This window comes from Capricornis sumatraensis, chromosome 6, assembly GCF_032405125.1.
Source record: "Capricornis sumatraensis isolate serow.1 chromosome 6, serow.2, whole genome shotgun sequence".
NCBI lineage: Eukaryota > Metazoa > Chordata > Mammalia > Artiodactyla > Bovidae > Capricornis > Capricornis sumatraensis.
The window spans coordinates 93,430,636-93,451,619 of NC_091074.1; the positions used below are offsets into that span (position 1 = coordinate 93,430,636).

The window sequence follows — 20,984 nt, forward strand, 5'->3', positions numbered from 1 at the left end:
AGCCCTCATGATCAGCGCTGCTTCCTGTGTGCCGAGCAGCTTGGGGGAGGAGTGAGCATCCCCTTTGGAGGATGGATGGGCAGAGGGATGCAGTTTGGGGAACCTGGCCTTCCGCTGAAGAGCCTCTGACTCATGAAGCTATTCAGGGTCATGAAGAGTGAATGACAGAGCCTTCACCATTGTTACCAGAGAACCCTTCAGGGATGAGGACACAGTTTGAACCACTGGGTCATTAATGGAATAATTGGATAGAGAAATAGGACTGTGTGCTGTTAATACCCTGTAGTCATCTCCTCACTTTGGGCAGATGCCCCCTGACCATAAGTCACCCTTCGTGCATTTCCTAATGACCATTTTATATCATTGCATAATGGATCTATTGCATAATGATAGCAGCATTATGCAACTCAGCAGTGGCCACAGGACTGGAAAAGGTCAGTTTTCATTCCAATCCCAAAGAAAGGCAATACCAAAGAATGTTCAAACTACCGCACAATTGCACTCATCTCACACACTAGTAAAGTAATGCTCAAAATTCTCCAAGTCAGGCTTAAGCAATACATGAACCATGAACTTCCAGATGTTCAAGCTGGTTTTAGAAAAGGGAGAGGAACCAGAGATCAAATTACCAACATCCGCTGGATCATCAAAAAAGCAAGAGAGTTCCAGAAAAACATCTATTTCTGCTTTATTGACTATGCCAAAGCCTTTGACTGTGTGGATCACAATAAACTGTGGAAAATTCTGAAAGAGATGGGAATACCAGACCACCTTACCTGCCTCTTGAGAAACCTATATGCAGGTCAGGAAGCAACAGTTCTAACTGGACATGGAACAACAGACTGGTTCCAAATAGGAGAAGGAGTACGTCAAGGCTGTATACTGTCACCCTGCTTATTTAACTTATATGCAGAGTACACCATGAGAAATGCTGGACTGGAAGAAGCACAAGCTGGAATCAAGATTAGCAGGAGAAATCTCAATAACCTCAGATATGCAGATGACACCACCGTTATGGCAGAAAGTTAAGAGGAACTAAAAAGCCTCTTGATGAAAGTGAAAGAAGAGAGTGAAAAAGTTGGCTTAAAGCTCAACATTCAGAAAACAAAGATCATGGCATCTGGTCCCATCACTTCATGGAAAATAGATGGGGAAACAGTGGAAACGGTGTCAGACTTTATTTTGGGGGGCTCCAAAATCACTGCAGATGGTGACTGCAGCCATGAAATTAAAAGACGCTTACTCCTTGGAAGAAAAGTTATGACCAACCTAGATAGCATATTCAAAAGCAGAGACATTACTTTGCCAACAAATGTCCGTCTAGTCAAGGCTATGGTTTTTCCAGTGGTCATGTATGAATGTGAGAGTTAGACTGTGAAGAAAGCTGAGCACCGAAGAATTGACGCTTTTGAACTGTGGTGCTGGAGAAGACTCTTGAGAGTCCCTTGGACTGCAAGGAGATCCAACCAGTCCATTCTAAAGATCAACCCTGGGTCTTCTTTGAAAGGAATGATGAAACTCCAATACTTTGGCCACCTCATATGAAGAGTTGATTCATTGGAAAAGACTGATGCTGGGAGGGATTCGGGGCAGGAGGAGAAGGGGATGACAGAGGATGAGATGGCTGGATGGCACCACCGACTCGATGGATGTAAGTTTGAGTGAACTCCGGGAGTTGGTGATGGACAGGGAGGCCCGGCATGCTGCAATTCATGGGGTTGCAGAGTCAGACACAACTGAGCGACTGAACTGAGCTGATTGCATAATGAAATGTCCAAAACTGAGTGACATAAGACAACACTTACCAACTCAGTTTTGGTGAGTCAGAAATTTTGGTACAGTTTGTCTCTGGCTTGGAGACTTTAGTGAGGTTGTAGTCTTACCCAGAGGCTTGACTGGGGCTGGGGGTGCCCTTCCATGTCATTCACTACCTCATGGCAAGTTGGTGCTGGCTGCTGGCTGAGGGCCCAGCTCCTCCCCACATGGGGCTCTCCTTAGAGAGCAACTTGAGCACCATCATGACATGGTGGCTGGCTCCCCCAGAGCAAGTGTCCCAAGAGAAAAAGGCAGAAGCTGCAATGTGCTGACTGACCTGGCCTCAGAAGTTACCCTTGATATTTCTGCAGTGTCCTATTGACTGCATTACTGCATCAACCCTATTCACATTGGGCACAGCTGCAGCAGAGTGGGGTCACCAAGATTCCTCTTGGGGCATGGCTGCCACAAACATGCTTCTTGTTGGAGGGTGTCACCCACCTCCCAGTGGAGAATCCCCCCCTCCCTCACCTGAGGATGAGAGGGCACTTTACCCCAGTTCTTCTTTTCAGCATACTCCATCACCACATGACCCATGGATCATTACACCTGGTCTGCTGCTATGCTGCCAGGGTTCATCTCTGCCTTCTTGGGCCATTTCTGTACAGCATAGATCTGAGCTTGGGTCTCCAGGTCCTGATGAGGTCCCCTTGCCAGTCTTCTGCCTTAGGGATGTCAACAAGGGGAAGGGCTGTGCTGGGTGATGGTGGCAGGCACTGTCCTTGTCACCCTGGGCTGGAAGCACTCGGATGGTTGATCTACCCCAGGCCAGGCTCTCTTTCCTCACAAAACTCCAACCACGCATCCTGTATTATCTCCATTTTATGAGAAGAATTGGGGCTCCAAGGGGCTTAGTGATGTGTGGAGGTGACACACACCATCAGCCAGGATGTGAAACCAGGTACCCCTGAGACATAGGCTGCCCTCTCTTCCATCACCTGCTGATTGAGCTGCTCTGAGTCCACAGTAATGGCTGGGGGCCAGGTGCAACTCATCTTAATGTTGGTCTTCAGATTCCTGGAGAAGAGGCACTCATGTATCCCGGAGCTGGACCTGGGTCCAAGGTGGTCCTGTCCATAGGGCCTGGCACATGGTGGATTTCACTGCAATGAGTCATGGAGGTGAGCAAGAGCTTATCAGTGTCTTAGTCATAGAATTCTTCAAGTCTGTGGTTGAAAGGAAGAATATCTGGAGGTGAAAGTGGGTAGCATCTCTCAACTACTCCCTCCCAAACAGCTGGTAAATATTTAGAAGAACGGAGGGTGGAAGCAAATCCCCTCTCCAGCTGGTGTGGGCATCCCTTGGGAACCCATGGAGAAACATGGCTGTGTGGTCTCCCAAGGCAGGTCAGTGTGGACTGGAGAAATTATCTCATTAACTGGCCCCTTCAATGGTTTCATTCGTTATACTCACATGATCCCTGTGTGTGAGGTACTGCCTCTGAGAGGGCTCTATGATGACCCCCATACAACAAGGAAACCAAGGTCCAGAGAAATCTCTTTGCTTTTTAAAAAACATGTAAGGCTGGATGAAGAATCCATCATTTAAATTTGTGGTCTAAGCCTTGTAGCAATCTTGTATCTTCACTCTAAAAGTACTTCTCTCTAAAAGTCATGAAGCCCTCTCTGTGGGTGCTAGGAAAGGCTGAATCTGGTTGGAGCAGCCAGATCATCAAATATGGGACAGATCTCAGGAAATTGGGGTAGGGGTGGCGACTGGCTTCACCCCTGGGAGCACCTTGAAACAATCCATTTTCAATTTTCCAACAGTCTATGGCCATATTCACTGTTCCCACTCAAGAAAATTCAAGAAAGCCTCTGGTGACCCATTGGGCCATTTCTTTGATCTACGAGCCACAGCCTGTATGGTTGGAGCCAGCCCCACTGCTCAGGCACTGGATGCCCCTTCTCTGAAGGTCTGAGAGACAGGCACCTGGAAGTCTGCTTAGAAAAACCGATAGAGGCAGAGGCAGGATGACTGTAGCCTCCACACCCGGAACCACTTGGGGCACCCAGAGCAGTCTGTTAAACTTTAAACCACCACAGGCCACCTTGCGGCCAGCATCGCCTGGTCCTCGGACAGCATTCCAGCCGGTTGGGGCTGTATCTTGGCATGTGAGGCAAGGGAAGAACCAGTGAGCTTGAGTGTGTGATAGTGCGGAAATGCAAATGCTCTGTCGTTTAGTGACCCATATTGCGAAAACAGGCAAAAGGAAGTTGTGTTTTGCTGCGGCCTGAAGTCAGCCCTGGAGAGAAGTACGTCCGCCACAGGAGACAGGTGAGTGGTGCTGGCTCTGGGGTCTTCGCCAGCCCAGAGAGCCTCTGCTGGCCCCATAAGGGGCACTTCTGGGGTCAGGGAAAGTTCAGAGCAGTAGTCATCTGGGGTCGGATGTCTCTAAGGCAGGAAGCTGCCGTGGTGGCGCCGAGCGGTGTCTTGTGTCCCTTTTGTCTTCCTGTGGTGCCTCTGGCATGATTTGTAGCAAGTCGTTGAGCAGTGAGTGAGCACACTGTTGAGTGTCCTGTGGCAGTTTAGACCCAAGCAAAGAAGAACTTGAGGGCCGGGGTCCTTGAATAGACTGGACCTATGGAGGAGGGATAAGTGGTCCCAAACACAGTCCCTAGAGACTGTGGGGCTTCAGAAGCCTCTGCAATCTGCATTTTAGGTCCTGACAGGGCCTGTCCATGATGGGCTGCTAGGAGGGAAGGCTGAGCCTGTCAGGGCCTCTTCAGAACCTCATGCTGTGCCCAGAGAGTGCAGGGTGGTGGCCAGGCCACCTCGACCTCGGGGAGGGTGATGGGCAGCCATGGGGTACCAGAAACAGCTGTATTTGTGCTGGTTGTACTGAGGGGGCATGTTCTAGGGCACAACTGTACCCAGAGCACTTGGCTCCCAGGACGCTGTGCCGTTTGCAGTGGGGAGTTCCTGTGATTGCAGACCATCAGCCCGTTTATAGTTTCTTGGGGTCAGTGTGGGTTCCCCTTGGGAGGTGGAAAGATGGGTCTAGGGTTTTCACTGGAGGAGGGAACCTGAGTATGCAGCAGTAGGTAGCTGGTATCCTGGTGATGTTCATGGCCCACTGGGACATTTGGCTTGCAGTCCCTCCCCCAGCTCTGTGACTATGGGCCACTGATTCTACCATCCAGCTTTCCCATATGTGAAGTGGGATCTGAGTGGTGCCAGGCTCCAGAGGTGAGCACAGCCCTGGGAGGCTGGGTGTGCTCAGGGAAGCTCTCCTGTTACTCACATCAGTCCTCAGACAAATCCCATGGTGACTTTGCTCCACCATTCTTTTAGGAGAGGAAACTGAGGGCCACAGAGAAACTGACGCCCATCCCTTGCCCCAGACCATGGACAGTAAGCTGACAAGCTGGGCCCAAACTCAAGCCTTTGGAGCCTGGAAATTTGATTGGCAAGTGGCCCTGGGGCTGGGTGGGGCTGGGTGCTGAGGGGAGGAAGTGGTTTGTCTTTGGCTGGGTAGTTGCAGGAGGCCAAGGCCCTGGTTCCGCAACTTGCGCTGACGTCTGTTTCCACACAAAACCAGCACCTCCAAATATGCAGTGGCCCCCAAAGCTGGACAGGACTGTATGTTCTGCACACACAGAAGCCTAGACTGCAGCAGGTCTGTTGAGGTTAGAGCTGAGATGAGATGTTGAGCAAGGCCCCAGAGGAAGGTTGAGGCCTTGCTGCCCTGAGCCCCTTGAGAGCCTAGGGTGGGGGTTGTTGCTGGACTCAGAACAGTGATCACAGAAGAGTCTCCAGGGGCACGCCAGGGTCACAGTCAATTGCCAGGAGCACTTGCCTTGCTGCCTCCTTGCCACCTGCTCCAGGTGGGCTCTGATGACCTCACTGACAGGTGAGGAAACAGGTCCATGGAAAAGTGGATGAGCCTGGGAGTAAAAGTGTAACCTTGGAGCAGTATTGACCATAGCACAGATGTGAAACCCAAACCTGAATGGGGTGTCACTTTCATGCATGACCCCCTGGCTGCCTACAGCTATGAGATCCATCCTGGCTCCAACCCCCAGATCCTGTCCCCTCCCCTCCGGGCTCACACACCTAGGCACACTGCCAGCTCTTCAGAGGGCATGGCTCGCTCTTGTTTGCTTTGAGCCCTTCCGTCTGTCTGGGACACTGGTCCCTCTGCCTGGGATGCTGTTCCCTCTGTCTGGGTTGCTGTCCCCTGTCTGAGCCCCTGTGTGTGGTAGCAATGACTGGTTGCCTAGGTTCCCACTGAAGTGGATGGTAACCTACCTTGTACATCAGTTCTGGGGGGTTTGGTGGGGGCTACTTGGAGCCCCTTGGTGCCCAAGACACAGAGCTCTTGCTGGTGCAGCCATGCGGCTTTGGCGGGGGTGAATCCACCCTCTAGGCCTCCATTTCACTGTAATTACCTGACAGGGTCACTGTGCAGTTAGATAAGATGATGTGAGGCTATCAAGTGACGGATGGTAGGAAATGGGGTTTGACCCCCTGTAATCTTGATTTGCATTTTGTATTTTCAAAAATTTGGACTTGACCAGAGCATATTTTTGTAGGGCTATGTAAAAGTACATATTAGAAGGAAATAAAACTGAGATGTTGATTCAAATTCATCTATTCACTTAACTCACTGAACATGCTTACTGAGTGAGCCCTGCTGTCTGCCAGGTGGCGGACCACATGAAGGAGGTAAGATTTCCACCTGTGTGGTCTGCAGCCGGTGGAGAGTGGAGTGGGGAGGTGTGGGTGAGCCTGGCGGGTAGGAGCTATGGAGGAGGCGGTTCTCTTCTGAGGAAGGCCTATCATGGAGCAGGGAATGATCGCGGGGAGCTGGGCTAGGCTGTTCCTCTAGAGGGAGGGCCTTGCAAAGGCCCCTGAAGTGGCTCAGTGTGGAGGGAGAGGCAGAGTCATATCTGTGTTAGGGTTTTCAGTGTCAACTGGAAGCTGTTGGAAAGTTCTTATCTGTTTTGATTCATTGCTTTTTTAAATAAAAATTTTAAACACAATCAAAAGTAGAGAGGAATATTTAGTGAGCCCAGGGTGCCCCATGGGAGAGGTCAGAATGGAACAAGGAGCCCCTGTTGCCTCACCCTGAGTGCGGGCCTAGGGATCTTGGATGCTGTGGGGATAAACTCTTTTCACAAAAAACTTTATTACAATACATTTAAAAAATACAGCAAAGCTCCAATAATTTTGCAGTGCTCACTCCTGAGATTCTACTTGCTTTATCATACATCCAGCTGCTTATGCAAGAAAGGATTTTACTTTTTTTTTTTTCCAAGGTTGTGATTTTATTTCTGTAGTTGCTTTTGATGTATGGCAATGCATAGTCTGTAGTATTTATACTTAATTCTCCTTCTAGAAAAAATAAAATAAAAACAGAAACAAAATATGAATCAGAAATAAGCATAAAAAATTTAAAAATAGAAAAAAAAGGAAATAAAGAGGAATAGTAAATATATACATAAGCAAAAAAATGAAGTTGAAGCAGTACAGGGACTTTCCTGGCAGTCCAGTGGTGAAGACTCCACGCTTTCACTGCAGGGGGCATGGTTTGGAGCCTGGGTTGGTGAACTAAAATCCCACATGCCATGCAGCACGGCCGAAGAAGAGAGAAAGAAAGAAACATCACAGTGATCTCTTTCCCAGACGCACCTGCCTGCTTACAGTGCAGCTCTGCTTGTGGGCCTTCTAGTCATAGCTCCTTACACTGTACCCAGTGCATTCTTGGACTTGCTTTCCCTGAACTTCTGTCATCTCAGCTCTGGGCACATGTCATCACTACTGGGCTCACTGTGTAATTTTACCAACTCCTACTGTAGGTGAGCAAGCCCTGTGATGGGGAACTAGGAGCTTCAGGTGATGCTAATGGCCGACGCTTATCAGCCTGGTGAGGTGTCCTGCCCGTCTTTGTCTGTTAGAACCACTAAAAAGCAATGATATAGCCAGTTGGAGGTAGAGTGTTGTGTGCTGCCTCAGGCTTTAAGAACCTTTATGGGACTGTTGTTGGGTCCAATGCTGTTGACCAGTCTCCTTTCCTCCTCGCTCTGCTAGCCCCATCCTGCCTTGAAGTCCCATTGACTCCCACTGAATTTTGAAGCATATGGCAGCCCAGTGTCTGTGTCCATCTCTGGGTTCTCAGCACACAGGATGGAGACCACAGACTGTACCAGCCAGAACACTTCCTAGGCTGAGGCCCCAAGACAAGTATTGTGCTTCTGGATCCTAACACTGGAGTGCAGGCACCTCTGGGTCATAGAGCAGCTTTGCAGACATGCCATCAATTGTTGCATCTGGCAGGGCCTGCACAACCAGACCTTTGTTGTGCCTCGTAGGTTTCTGCAGCCTTATCCCCCAGCCTGCAACCTGCATGGAGGTGTGTGCAGCATAGCAGTTTCTGGTATTGCCCCATGGTGCTGTCAGTACTGTTTGGATTCCCTCCTTCACGTAACCAACCACCCCACTGAGCACTATCATCTCTCATGATTCTGGGACTGGTGGGGTGCATTCCAGTCGCTCTCATTCAGGGCTTCTCTGGGACTGCAGCCAGTCAAGGGTAGAACTGTTTCAAAGGCTTCCTTTCAGGCTCACACCTCTGATGGCAGCTGATAGCTGTCAGCTGGGGCCCCATGTTCCGGGGCTACTAAGCCATGTCAGTGACACACCTGTGGAGATCCCTGCCCACTTGGGGCCTCCAAGGTACCAGGTGACAGGCAGCAAGAGAGAAAGGCATAGTGTTGATTTTAGTGGGAGCTCCTGCACTGCATCCATAGTGGGGACGTCCAGAGTCAGGTGGAGCAGAATCGTGGCCCATCTGCAGGACTATCCCTGCCTGTCTCAGGCAGCTGCCAAGCAGTTTGGGGACTCCAGGGCAGGGACCACACCCCTCCTGCCACCCTATCCACTGGCTGCACGATGCACTTGGTAGTGGGGCACATTTAATTTCTCTGTACTTCTCCAGTCCCCACGCCTCCCCTGGTCCCAGGTTTGGGGCCTTTGATACTGGCTGGTGGCAGCCTTGGGTGTCAGGGGCCCTGGGCCCTGGCTGAGTTCAGTAGCAGGCTCAATTCACCTAAGGGTGGGCTCTCTCAGCTCAGAGAGCTCAGGGCTTCGAAGAGAGAGGTGAGTGGCTGGGAAGATAGAAATGACAAATGCTGCTTGGCTCCTGCATGGTTTTACATCTTTGGCCTTGGGCATGTCAGAGTGAGCCTGGAACCCAGTCCAGGGGGTTCAGAGAAGCATGTCTGCTGCAGCCTCCCCAGGCTCTGGGCCTGCCACACCCCTTACCACCGTCCTCTACATAGTTCATTGTCCCTTCTGTAACAAGGAAAATGACACTGGTGAATGTTAGCAACTCACCAAATCTATGTAACTCAGAGGTATCACCTTCCTTGAAGTATAGTCAACATACAATTAACTGCATATGTTTAAGATGTATGATTGGATGTTTCAGCATACACACACGTACACACACACATGTGATGAGCGCATCTGTCAACTCTGTAAGGCTTCCTTGTGTTCCATTGAAACCCCCACACCACACGTACCCCTCCTTCCAGGCAACATCCTGGTCTGCTTTCTGGCATCACATGTTAGGGTACATTTCCTAGAATTCTAAATGGAAAAACAAGTAGGCACCTTTTCCTTTGTCTTTTTTTCACTTGAAATAATTTTTTCTAGATTTATCCTTATTAGTGAGAAGCATTCCCTTTTCCCCTCAGTGATCAAAAGGTTTGTGTAGAATTGATATCAACTTTGGTCATTTTTTTCTCAAGTATTTTTCAAGCTCACTCCTTTTTAACACTCCACATATGTATTCTGGTTACACACATATTATGCTGCTCATAGTTTTTCTGCATCTCACAATTCATTCTCTCTCTTTCATTTTAGAAAGCTTCTATAGTCTCTCCAAACTCACTAATTTTTCTTCTTTAATGTCTAATCTGCCATCAGTCCCTTCCAGTGGGTTTTGATCTCACACCTTGTGTTTTCCATCTTTAGAAATTGGGTATGCATCTTTTTTTATTTTCCGTGTCTCTGCTGACCTTTTGAATATAAAGCAGGTACTGCTGCTGCCTTAAAGACCTTGTCTGCTAATTCTAGTATCTGTATCAGATATGGGTCAATTGCAATTCATTGACTTTTCCTTCTCACCGTGGGCTGTGTATTCCTGCCCTCTGTGTCTGGTAATTTTTGGTTGGATGCCAGACACTGTAAATTTCACCTTACTGGATTCTGAATATGTCTGTGCTTCTATAATTGTCCTGGAGCATTGTTTAGAAATGCTATTAAGTTGCTTGTAAACAGAGAGAGTTTCCTGCTAAAATTCATCTGTATTCATTAGGTGGGACCTGAGTAGAGCTCGCTGTGGGGCTAATTATGCCCCCACACTGAGGCAAGACCCTTCCAAGTTATCTAAGTCCCTGTGGATATTGGGCTTTTCAATCTGGCTGGTGGAAACAGGCTTGTTCCCTGCCTTGTGTGAGCCTGAGGTGATGTTCCCTTTGATCCTCGCAGGTAGTTCTTTCTCAAGTCTTGTAGTTTCCTTGCACCTGCACTGAGCTATCCCGAGGGCCCTCGTTGGTTCTCTGTGCTCCCTCTGTGCAGCTCTCTCTCTAGCCCTCTACCCTGTGAGGTCCAGCTGCTTTGGTGTTTCTGGATGCCCAGCTCTGTCTCCTCACTCAGGGGTCGACTTGGGATCCCCTTCTCCAGGCAGGAAGTTGGGGTGACAGAGGGCTCACTGCACATGTTTCCACCTTCAGAAGCACTGCGCTTTGCTGCCTGGTGTAAGGTGTCTCTCAAACTGCTGTTTCGTATGCTTTATCCATGATTAGTTGTTTCAGGTGAGAGAGTAGCTCCAGCTAATTCAGTCTTGACCAGAAGCAGGAGGCCCTGAGGTGTGACTGCAGCAGGCTCAACCTGGCACCGGATGGCTGCAGTAGACATGCCAAAGCTGAGTGTGTGGCCTGAATTCCATCTGGCATATTTTTACTGCTGTGTCATGTCTGATTTCTGGAAACTGGAGATTATCTCCTGTGCTATGAGAAGAATGCGGCAAAGCATGCATTTTCTGTTTAGAAATATTGATATTCCTCCCCATTAAGTTCTTGAAGAATGTGGCAGTAGCAATACTAAATATGCACCCTGCACTGATTTTGGCGTCACTTGACTCAAGAAATCTGATTACACTGGGAGACAAGAGGGCAGGAGACTCACAGGGGCTGGATCTCTGCTTGGCTCCCGAGGCCTCACCTCAAGGCCATGTGCGTGCAGAGGTGGGTCACACTTCTCTTCCGAGCACACTCTGCCAGGAGGCCCTTCTGTTGCGTGGGTGGCCAAGGGTCAGGGTTCAGGACACCTTTTTGATTGTGTGTCTTGAGTGGACGGGGACCTGTGCCTCCACTGATGGTTCTTTATTTTGTTTAGTGAGAGAGGAAGGGAATGTGTGAAGAAGCCACTGACAGCAGAGCTGATTGTGACTGTGAGCAAAGGGAGTGCATGTGTCTGGGAGGGCCTGCTGGGTCCCCTCAGTCATGATGGGCACTGCACACTCTAAGGGACCCTTTCTTCCTGAGTCATGGCATGACTGGGGACAAGCTCAATTCTGGCCCCAGTTTTAAGCCAGCCCTAGAAGCTGCTACATGCCACAGCCGTTGTCATACATGCTCCCCTGGGCTAGGGGCCAGGGAATCAGCCGTGCTCCATCTACCCCTAGGCCTCTACGACCTGCTCAGGGGTCCCCTGCACTGAGTGGTGGCCTGAAGCCACCCTTCCATCTTCTCCCTGGAGAACTAGGTCTGTCACCCAGGTTGCTCTAAGTGCCAGTGGAGGAGGTGGTTAACATTCTCTTTTCACCATTTTTTTTTAGAACCTCCTGAACTGCTCCACTTCAAAACTGCTGGGCAAGAAAAAGATTTTCAGCAAATCCCTCACCCCCCACCCCCCGTCTCGTGCAAGGCCTCGGCTGGCCAACCCAAAGGACCCAGAAAGCAGCCGGCAGGGATCCTGGCACCCGCCCTTCACCTCAGTGCCCTGTGGAGTCTGCCAGCCTCAGGTAACCCACCTGCTGCTCAGGAATCAGTGGCTGCTGTTCCTGGCCCCTGCCTCCTCTGCAGCCCCACTGTGGCTTCAAGTAGAAGATTTGGGGGCATGTCGGTCTCCTGCAGTCTAGTCTCACCTTTGACCCTCTGTGCAGGTCTGACACTTGACTGACTGACACTTGAAGGGACGTTTCCTCCACAAGGTTTTCCAGAAGAGGCACCATGTGAGAGCATGGAACAGCCCCAGTAAACGCAGCAGCAGGAGGAATTCGGGACCAAGGTCCAGGCTCCTCAGCCCCTGGGTCTCTGGAAAGTGTCAGGTCACCTGTCAGACAGAATATCTACAGTGATATTGAGGGAGGGTCTTGATGGGGATCCTGCCTCACCTCAGAGCTACCGTGCAGGATAGAGTGTCATGGATGCCAGAGCAGGGTGCAGACCAGATCCACTGTGCTCAAGATGGTTATTGGTATTATTTTATGCATTTATTTCTAATTCATTGAGGAGCAGGTAGCTTCATGCTACAGGATTCATTCCTCCCTCTCCTGTCTTTTTCTTTCACCCTCTTTTTTCTTTCTTTCTTCCTTCCTTTCTCTCTTTTTCTCTCTCTTTCTTTCTCCCTCTCTCCCTCCCTCCACCCCTCTCTCTCTTCCTTCTTTCTTTATGAAGAAATTAACTTTTAAATAAAATGCTTTGTATTTGCCATTGCCCGAAAACCAGCTGAGGCTGACAGGGGTGCTCAAGTACAGCCCCATGTTGACTTTCTCCAGAGGGCCCTATCTGGGGGCTTGTCCACACCCCAGCTGGCACTGACTTCACTCATTTCTCCCTGACAGGAAGCCCCCAGCCAGCCCCTCACAGAGATCAGAGAACTCAGCTTTGAGGATGGAGCCAGGAGGGGGCTCCTCAACACCCCCAGCCCCCAATGCCATCATGGAGGAGCCAGATGCTGGGCGTAATAACTCCTCCCTGGAGCAACCAAGCACAGACCCAGGGAAGCTCCCAGCGCTCCCTGTCGGGCCTGGAACTCACTACAGGGAGCCTGCCTCTGGGAACCCTGGCAGCCAGGCCTCTGCTGGGGACATGAGCTCAGTGGGTGAGGCCAGCAGCTCTAAGATCCCTAACCGGGACAGCGGGATAGACAGCCCATCCTGCAGCGTGGTCGGCGAGCACTTCTGTGAGGACAGCGGTGAGGCGGGCCCAGGTACCATCATCAAAGGGCCACACCTGGGGACAGCCCTGGGCGGCAAGTCTCCACAGGAGGAGGCTGATAGCGATGCAGGCGAGGGCAGCTGTGAGGAGCCAGACCCCGAGAACAACCCTTCTAAGGTTGACACGGATCCAGCCAAGGTAGGTCACCTTCCTGCACCAGGTGTCAGGGGCTGCAGGGCCCTCCTCTGAGGGTATTGGAGGTCTACAGGGCCATCACTTAGCCTGGTGCCAGTAGCAGGGTGCACACTCAAACACCACTCTCAAAGAAGCCCCTGCAATGGGTTGGTGGGCAGGCCCGACGGCAGGACCACACAAGCAGGGGTCTCCCCGACACATCAGGCGATGATCTCACTCCTGAGCCTCAGTTCCATGGCCACACAGTGGCCCAGTCTTAATGGAAACAGCGCTGCCACCAGCTCTGTTCACCAGTGCTTGCTGCCTGCCTTGCAGAAGCCTCATGAAGAAGGCAGCGTGGTTATCATGTTGTTTTATAAATGGGAAAACACTACTGTTGCGCACGGGGTGTACAGAGGCAGGAAGGGAGCCCAGGCATGGGAGTAGAGCCCCATGCAGATGGGCCAGGGAAGCAGGTATGCTCATGCACTGTGGCTCAGTGTTAGAGAAAGCTCATCTGTGTCCCTTTAGCATTTTGGGCTCTGGGCTCTGCACTGGGACTCATGGGGACATAGGAGTAAAGCTGATAGCCCTGGCTTACAGGGACCGCAAGTGCATGGGAGAACAGCATAGGTAAGCTGCAAGTGACTAGGTCTCAAGAGAAGCACAGGTGGCCTTTGGTTGGAGATGGTATTGACAAACATGGCTGCATCAAGAGGCAGGTTTGTGGGCAAACGGCAGCCACAGGCCTATGCTGTTGTAGTCTCAGCGAGTGGGCTGGGGGCATATTTTAAAATAGGTTTTATTATTATTCAGGAATGGTGAAGCCAACAAATCAGGAGATGACTCCTGTGTAAAGACAGTTTATTACTCATAGCACATGAAAAGACGGGCGCATCATACCAAGGAGAACCAGAGAGAAACTCACCAGGGTGGGTCAGGAGACAGAGGGGGTGGAAATTGTGAGCAAGAATCTTTTTTTAATCACTTAATGATTGTTTTTAAAATTGAAGTATAATTGATGTACAAGTACTATTTAAGTTGCAGTAGAGTCTTTATTGTGATTTCTGAAGAGATGGATGGGTGAGACAGAGTAAGCAGGCTTAAGATTGGCCAGTCTGAATAATTTCAGTGCGCTCCGCGTACAGAGGGTATCCCTGGATACCTCACACCTGGTCCTGTGTGATTCAGGAAGGAAGATGGGCTCTGGATGGGTTGGTTTGCACTTGAAAGACATTTTTTGTCTTGCTGGTAAATCCTTTGTATCTCTAGGAATCAGTGCATGGGAGGGACCATATCTCCAGGGTCAGCAAGGCCCCAAATCTTTGGTATTGAGATAATATTGGTCTCGTAGAATGAGTTAGTCCGTGTTCCTCATTCTTTGAATTTTTTGGAAAAATTTGAGAACAATTGGTGTTAATTTCCCAGTGAAACCATCTGTTCCTGGGGTTTTCTTTGTTGGGAAGTTTCTTTATTTTTTATTTAACCTCCTTATTTGTTATTGGTCCGTGCATGTTTTCTGTTTCTTTATGATTCAATCTTGGTAGGTTGTGTTTCTAGGAATTTATCTGTGTCTTCTAATTTATTCAACTGTTTCATTGTCCATCTCTATGACTCCTTGTATTCTGTGGTATCGGTTGTAATGTTTCCTCTTTCATTTTATTTATTTGATTTCTCTCTCATTTTTTTTGGTTTGTCAATTTTGTTCATCTTTTCAAAAAACAACTCTTAGTTTTGTTGTTTTGTTTAAATGTATTTCTACTCTCTGTTTTATCTCTGCTCTAATCGGTTAGTTCCTTCCTCCTGATTCCTTTGGGTTTAGTGTGGTATTTTTCTAATCTTGAGGTACAAAGTTAGGTTGTTGATTTGAGATCTTTCCTCCTTATACATGTATGCATTTACAGCTATAAATGCCCCTCTTAGCACGGCTTTTACCACGTTCCGTAAGTTTTTGTATGTTGTGTTTTCACTTTCATCTGTCTCAAGCCATTTTCTAATTTCCTCTGTGACTTCTTTGACTGTTGTTTACTATTACTACTACTAAGTCACTTCAGTCGTGTCCGACTCTGTGCGACCCCATAGACAGCAGCCCACGAGTCTCCCCCATCCCTGGGATTCTCCAGGCAAGAACACTGGAGTGGGTTGCCATTTCCTTCTCCAATGTATGAAAGTGAAAAGTGAAAGTGAAGTTGCTCAGTCGTGTCCGACCCTCAGCAACCCCATGGACTGTTGTTTAAGAGTGTACTATCTAATTTCCAGAAATCTGTGGATTTTCCAGGTTTTCCTGTGCTGTTGATTTCTAGTTTCATTCTGATGTGATTGGAAAAGATATTTCATATGATTTCAATCTTCTTCAATTTGTTAATATTTGTTTTGTGGCCTAACACATGGTCTGATCTTGAGGGTTTCCATGTGCACTTGAGAAGAATGTATGTTCTGCCATTACTAGATAGAGTGCTCTATATATGTCTGTTAGGTTCATTCAGACACTGTTGTTCAAATCCCTTGCTTCTTTATTGATATTCTGCATGTCCTATCCAGTATTGAATATAGAGTACTGAAGTCTCCTACAGTTATTTTGTTGTAATCAGCTTCTTTCTTCTAATCTGTCGAAGTTTGCTTCATATATTTAGGTATTATGAGGTAAAGAACCTGCCTACAATTCAGGAGACCCAGGTTCGATTCCTGGTTTGGGAAGATCCCCTGGAGAAGGAAATGGCAACCCACTCCAGTATTCTTGCCTGGAGAATCCAATGGACAGAGGAGCCTGATAGGCTACAGTCCATGGGGTTGCAAGAGTTGGACACGACTTAGCAAGTAAACCACCACCATCGTGAGGTTTGATGCATATTTATAATTTTTATATCTTCTTGGTGAATTGATCCTTTTATTATTATATAATGTCTTTGTATTGTGTAAGGTTTTTTATTTAAAGTCCATTTTGTCTGATGTAAGTAGGCCACTCAATCTATCTGTTGACTGTTTCCAGAAACTATCTTTTTACGTCTTTCACTTACAGCCCATGTATATCCTTGAGTCTGAAGTGAGTTTCTTCTCTGTGCTCAGTCACTCAGTTATGTTTGACTCTCTGTGACCCAATGGACTGTAGCCTGCCAGGTTCCTCTGTCCATGGAATTTCCCAGGCAAGAATATTGGAGTGGGTTGCCATTTCCTCCTCCAGATCTTCCCAACCCAGGGATCAAACTCTCATCTCCTGCATCTGCTGCTTTGGCAGGTTGATTTTTTACCACTGAGCCACCTTGGAAGCCTGACTTTCTTGTGGGCAGCATATAACTGAATGCTGTTTTTTTTTTTTTAATATGTTCAACCAATCCATATCTTTTGATTGGGGAGTTTAAATCATTTACATTTAAACAAGTTACTGATATGGAAGAACTCACTATTGCTTTTTTCATTGTTTTCTATATGTTTTGTAACTTTTTTGTCCATCTCTTACTGCTTTCCTCTTTTAAGTTTAACTGATTTTTTTGTAATAATATGCCTTGATTCCCTTCTCATTGACCCTTGTGTATATTCTATATATTTTTTCTATTGCAATTACATAAAATATTTAAAGTTATAGCATTGTATTTTAAGCTGGTAAAAACTTACTTCAATGGTAAACAAAAACTCTGCTTTACAGCTGTCCCTACCAGATGATCTATGTAATATCACAAATTACATGTTTATATGAACAGTATGCCCTTTTACATAGATTTATAGTTTTTAAATGTTTTTGTCCTTTTTGTGTTATTTTGTACCAAAAATTATGGTAGTATAGGTTACTATATTTGTTTATGCATTTATTTTTATTGAAGAACTTTATATTCTTGTAAACTTCATGTTGCTATCTACTATCTTTTCACAACTTAAAGGACTTCCTTCAGCATTTCTTGTATAGCAAGTCTAGTGATAATGAACTCTTTATCTTTTGCTTATTTGGGAAAGTCTTTATTCTTCATTTTTGAAGAACCACTTTGTTGAACAAGGTATTCTTGGTTGACAGCTGTTTCATTTTTTTTTTTTTCTTCTTCAGCCTTTTAAATATAGTATCCCACTGCCCCCCTTCCCACCTTTTAAAATAATAGGTCCCAGTGTGGTTCTTTGGATTCGTCCTAGTTGGAGTTCCATGAGATTCTTGAATTTGCATGTCCATTTCATTTGGGAGACATTTTCAGCCAATAATTTATCAAGTAAACTCTCTGCTCCTTTCACTCTCTTCTTCTGGGACTCCCATAATGCATATATGGTCAATTTGATAGTATTCCATGAACTTCTTAGGCTCTCTTTGCTTTTCTTCATTGTATTTCTTTTTGTTTCTCTGACTTTCAAATGACCTAGATTGAATTTTTTAGTCTAGTTATTGAAATTTTCAGCTCTAGAATTTCTGTTTGGCTCTTTTTTATAGTTTCTATATCTTTAATTCGGAGAAGGCAATGGCACCCCACTCCAGTACTCTTGCCTGGAAAATCCCATGGACGAAGGAGCCTGATAGGCTGCAGTCCATGGGGTTGCTGAGGGTCGGACATGACTGAGTGACTTCACTTTCACTTTTCACTTTCATGCATTGGAGAAGGAAATGGCAACCCACTCCAGTATTCTTGCCTAGAGAATCCCAGGGATGGGGGATCCTGGTGGGCTGCCGTCTATGGGGTCGCACAGAGTCGGACACAACTGAAGCGACTTAGCAGCAGCATATCTTTAATTATATTTTCATTTAGTTAATGCATCACTTTCCCGATTTCACTAAGTTGTCTATTTGTGTTCCCTTTTTTTTTTTTGGCTCATTGAGCATCTATATGACACTTATTTAATATTTTTTTATAGGCAGCTCATAGATCTATGCTTCTTTAGGGTTTGTTTCTGGAATTTTATTTTGTTCCTTTAATCACACCACGTTTCCCTATTTCTTTGTAATATTTTGCTGGAATTTGGCATCTGGAAAACAACCATCTCTCCAGTCTTCACATTCTGGCTTTGTGCAGGGAAAAATCTTAGCCAGTCAGGCTAGAAGTTCTAAAACTTAGTAAACTTTGTCTGATCTCTTGCTCCTCTGGCATCTCTCTGCAGATCATCAGCTCTAACATGCTTCTTGCCTCAGTTTTCAGTGTCTTTCAAACTCTGGCACTTGTCATGATAGCGTTCCAAGTCTGGCAAGACAGAAACCATCCCTCAGGCAACTTCCAGATGAGACAGAACCCGGGATGTACAGTTCATTCCTTTGTTTTCATCCTGAGGGAGGAGTATCATGGGGAGGGGGAGTTCCTCCCAGTCATGCCATGCTATTTTGCTTGGAGGAGGAACGTAAAAGGGTGTACCAAACACCAGTTGTCATTCACTGCTTGATAGAATCTCTTCTTAGTTTTAAAATGGCTTGGAAGCCATAGTTTCTCAGCTGTCTTGAGATTTCACAAAGGTATTCTTGTTTGTATATTGTTAACTCCATGTCTATGTAGGAGAAGGAAGGCCTAGAGCTTTCTTTTTTGTAAATTTATTTTCTTGAAGCATAGTTGATTTCCAATGTTATGTTAATTTTTACTGTATAGTAAAGTGATTCAGTTATACATTCTTTTTCATATGTTTTCCACTATGGTTTATCACAGGAATTGGATATAGTTCCTTATGCTATACACTAGGACCTTGTTTATCCATTCTATATACTATATATAGTAGTTTGCATTTGCTAATCCCAGACTCCCAGTTCATCCCTCCTACACCTCACCCTTCTCCTTGGCAATCACAAGTCTGTTCACTATATCTGTGAGCCTGTTTTTGTTTCATAGATAAGTTCATTTGTGTCATATTTCATATTCCACATATAAGCAATATCCCTGGAGGAGGGCATGGCAACCCACTCCAGTATTCTTGCTTGGAGAATCCTCATGGACAGGGAGCCTGGTGGGCTACAGTCCATAAGGCTGCAAAGAGTCGGACACAACTGAGCAACTAAGCATATAAGTGATATCACATGGTCTTTCTCTGTCCGACTTACTTCACTTAGTATGATAATATCTAGTCCATGTTGCTGCCAATGGCATTATGTCACTCTTTTTACTGGCTGAGCAATATTCCCTTGTATATATGCACCACCTCTTCTTTATCCATTTATCTGCTAATGAACATTTAGGTTGTTTCTGTGTCTTGGCTATTATAAACAGTGCTGCAATAAACACTGGGGTACATGTACCTTTTTAAATTATAGTTTTCTCTGGACATATGCCCAGGAGTGGGATTATAAGATCATATGGCAACTCTAGTTTTACTTTTTTGAGGAATCTCCATATTGGCTACATCAATTTATATCCTCACCAATAGTGTAGGAGAGTTTCCTTTTCTCCACACCCTCTCTAATATTCTTATTTGTTGACTTTTTAATGACTGATGACCACTCTGACCAGTGTGAGGTGATACCCTCATTATAGTTTTGATTTGCTTTTCTGTAACAATTAATGATGTTGAGCATCTTTTCATGCCTCTGTTGGGAGGGCTGGTAGCTTTCTAATTTGCCATCTTGGTGATGTCATTCCACAGTATATTTTGATGTGGCTATTGTAGCTGCTCTGCAGTCAAAGCCCTGGGAAGATAAAGTTTTCTCTCGGCTGCAGAAGATTTGAGGGGATTGGTAAAAACTGTTCTGTCTCCCCCAGAAACCTCCCTGGAAATTCCATCTGTGAGCACTGAGCCTCACATCCCAGTTCCAGCAGCTTCCTCTGATCTCTGGGGGCCTGTCGTCATCCCTGGTATGCAGTGTCAGATGCTGCCTCCCCCAAACTCACCATCCCTAGGTGAGTTACAGCTCTTTTCTTCACAGTGCTCTGAGCCTCAGAAGTTGCTCCACATTGCCCAGGAGCTCCTGCACACGGAGGAGACCTATGTGAAGCGGCTGCACCTGCTAGACCAGGTAACCCTCCCAGCTTGGAGCCTGCCTTTGTCTACTTCCAGAGTTTCAGTGGGCAGTTTCAGAGGCAAACTTTCTATCTTAGCATTGGCTAGGCCTTGCAGTTGGAATATGACTGACATGAATACTGAAACTTGGATATATTTAAATCTCCTCCAGAAATTTTTAGTTTTTGCTTTCACAGCTTGTGGCTCTGGGGCAAAGGTCTTGTCTGGTCACCTTGGGGGTTTTTCTTCATGGCAGTTAAATTATCTGAGCATGTAGATGCCCTATGACAGTGGGTGGCACCCTCCCTCTTCACCTGGCAACATGGGGTTTATGAGCACAGGAAGTAAAACTCCCATAGAAACCAGGTTTTGACAGGTACTGCTTCTGTTTGTGGCTCACAAAGCAGAGACAGGAAATCAGGACCATCCATTTCCCATGAAAGGCAGATGGAAGAAAGATGGTCTGTCTCTCTCTAGAGGGGACTGTCCCTGCCTCACTCCCAATTCTTGGCCATCAGTAAGCTTGCTATAAGACCATAAGGTTCTTTAAGGCAGTTTGATGAAGCAGAAGTTTCATTAAGAAAACATAAGGCAATGGCAGCCTCCCCTGAGCTCCCACATCTGAAGCAGAAGCATGATTGTAGCCGTTTGCAGTGACCCACATTTAGTGACCGCTGCAAGGGCTTCTCCATGCCCAGGTTTTCTACACCCGGCTGACGGAAGCGGGGATCCCTTCGGAAGTCACCACAGGCATCTTTTCTAATATCTCCTCCATCTATCGCTTCCACGGGCAGTTCCTCCTGCCTGAGCTGCAGGCGCGGATCACGAATGAGTGGTAAGTGCAACTCAGGGTGCCTGGGAAAGTGGAGGGGCCGACATTTCCCCGGGAGTTTGGTTCCTATGCCTTTGGAGATTGAAGTTCATGGTGATCCTGTTGCA

General features: G+C 47.1%; 1 protein-coding gene across 2 annotated transcripts in view; it reads left to right on the forward strand.

The window, feature by feature from the left end:
* The first annotated feature begins 4,025 nt into the window (after nucleotides 1-4,025).
* Nucleotides 4,026-20,984, forward strand: part of FGD3 (FYVE, RhoGEF and PH domain containing 3) — a 41,196-nt gene continuing 24,237 nt past the window's right edge. For both annotated transcript variants that reach the window (XM_068973853.1, XM_068973854.1), the window contains exons 1-5: nucleotides 4,026-4,092; nucleotides 11,663-11,848; nucleotides 12,671-13,184; nucleotides 19,972-20,061; nucleotides 20,744-20,880. In XM_068973853.1, the coding sequence (XP_068829954.1) occupies nucleotides 12,720-13,184; nucleotides 19,972-20,061; nucleotides 20,744-20,880 (692 nt within the window). In that variant the 5' untranslated portion in view covers nucleotides 4,026-4,092; nucleotides 11,663-11,848; nucleotides 12,671-12,719. The remainder of the gene's footprint in view (nucleotides 4,093-11,662; nucleotides 11,849-12,670; nucleotides 13,185-19,971; nucleotides 20,062-20,743; nucleotides 20,881-20,984) is intronic.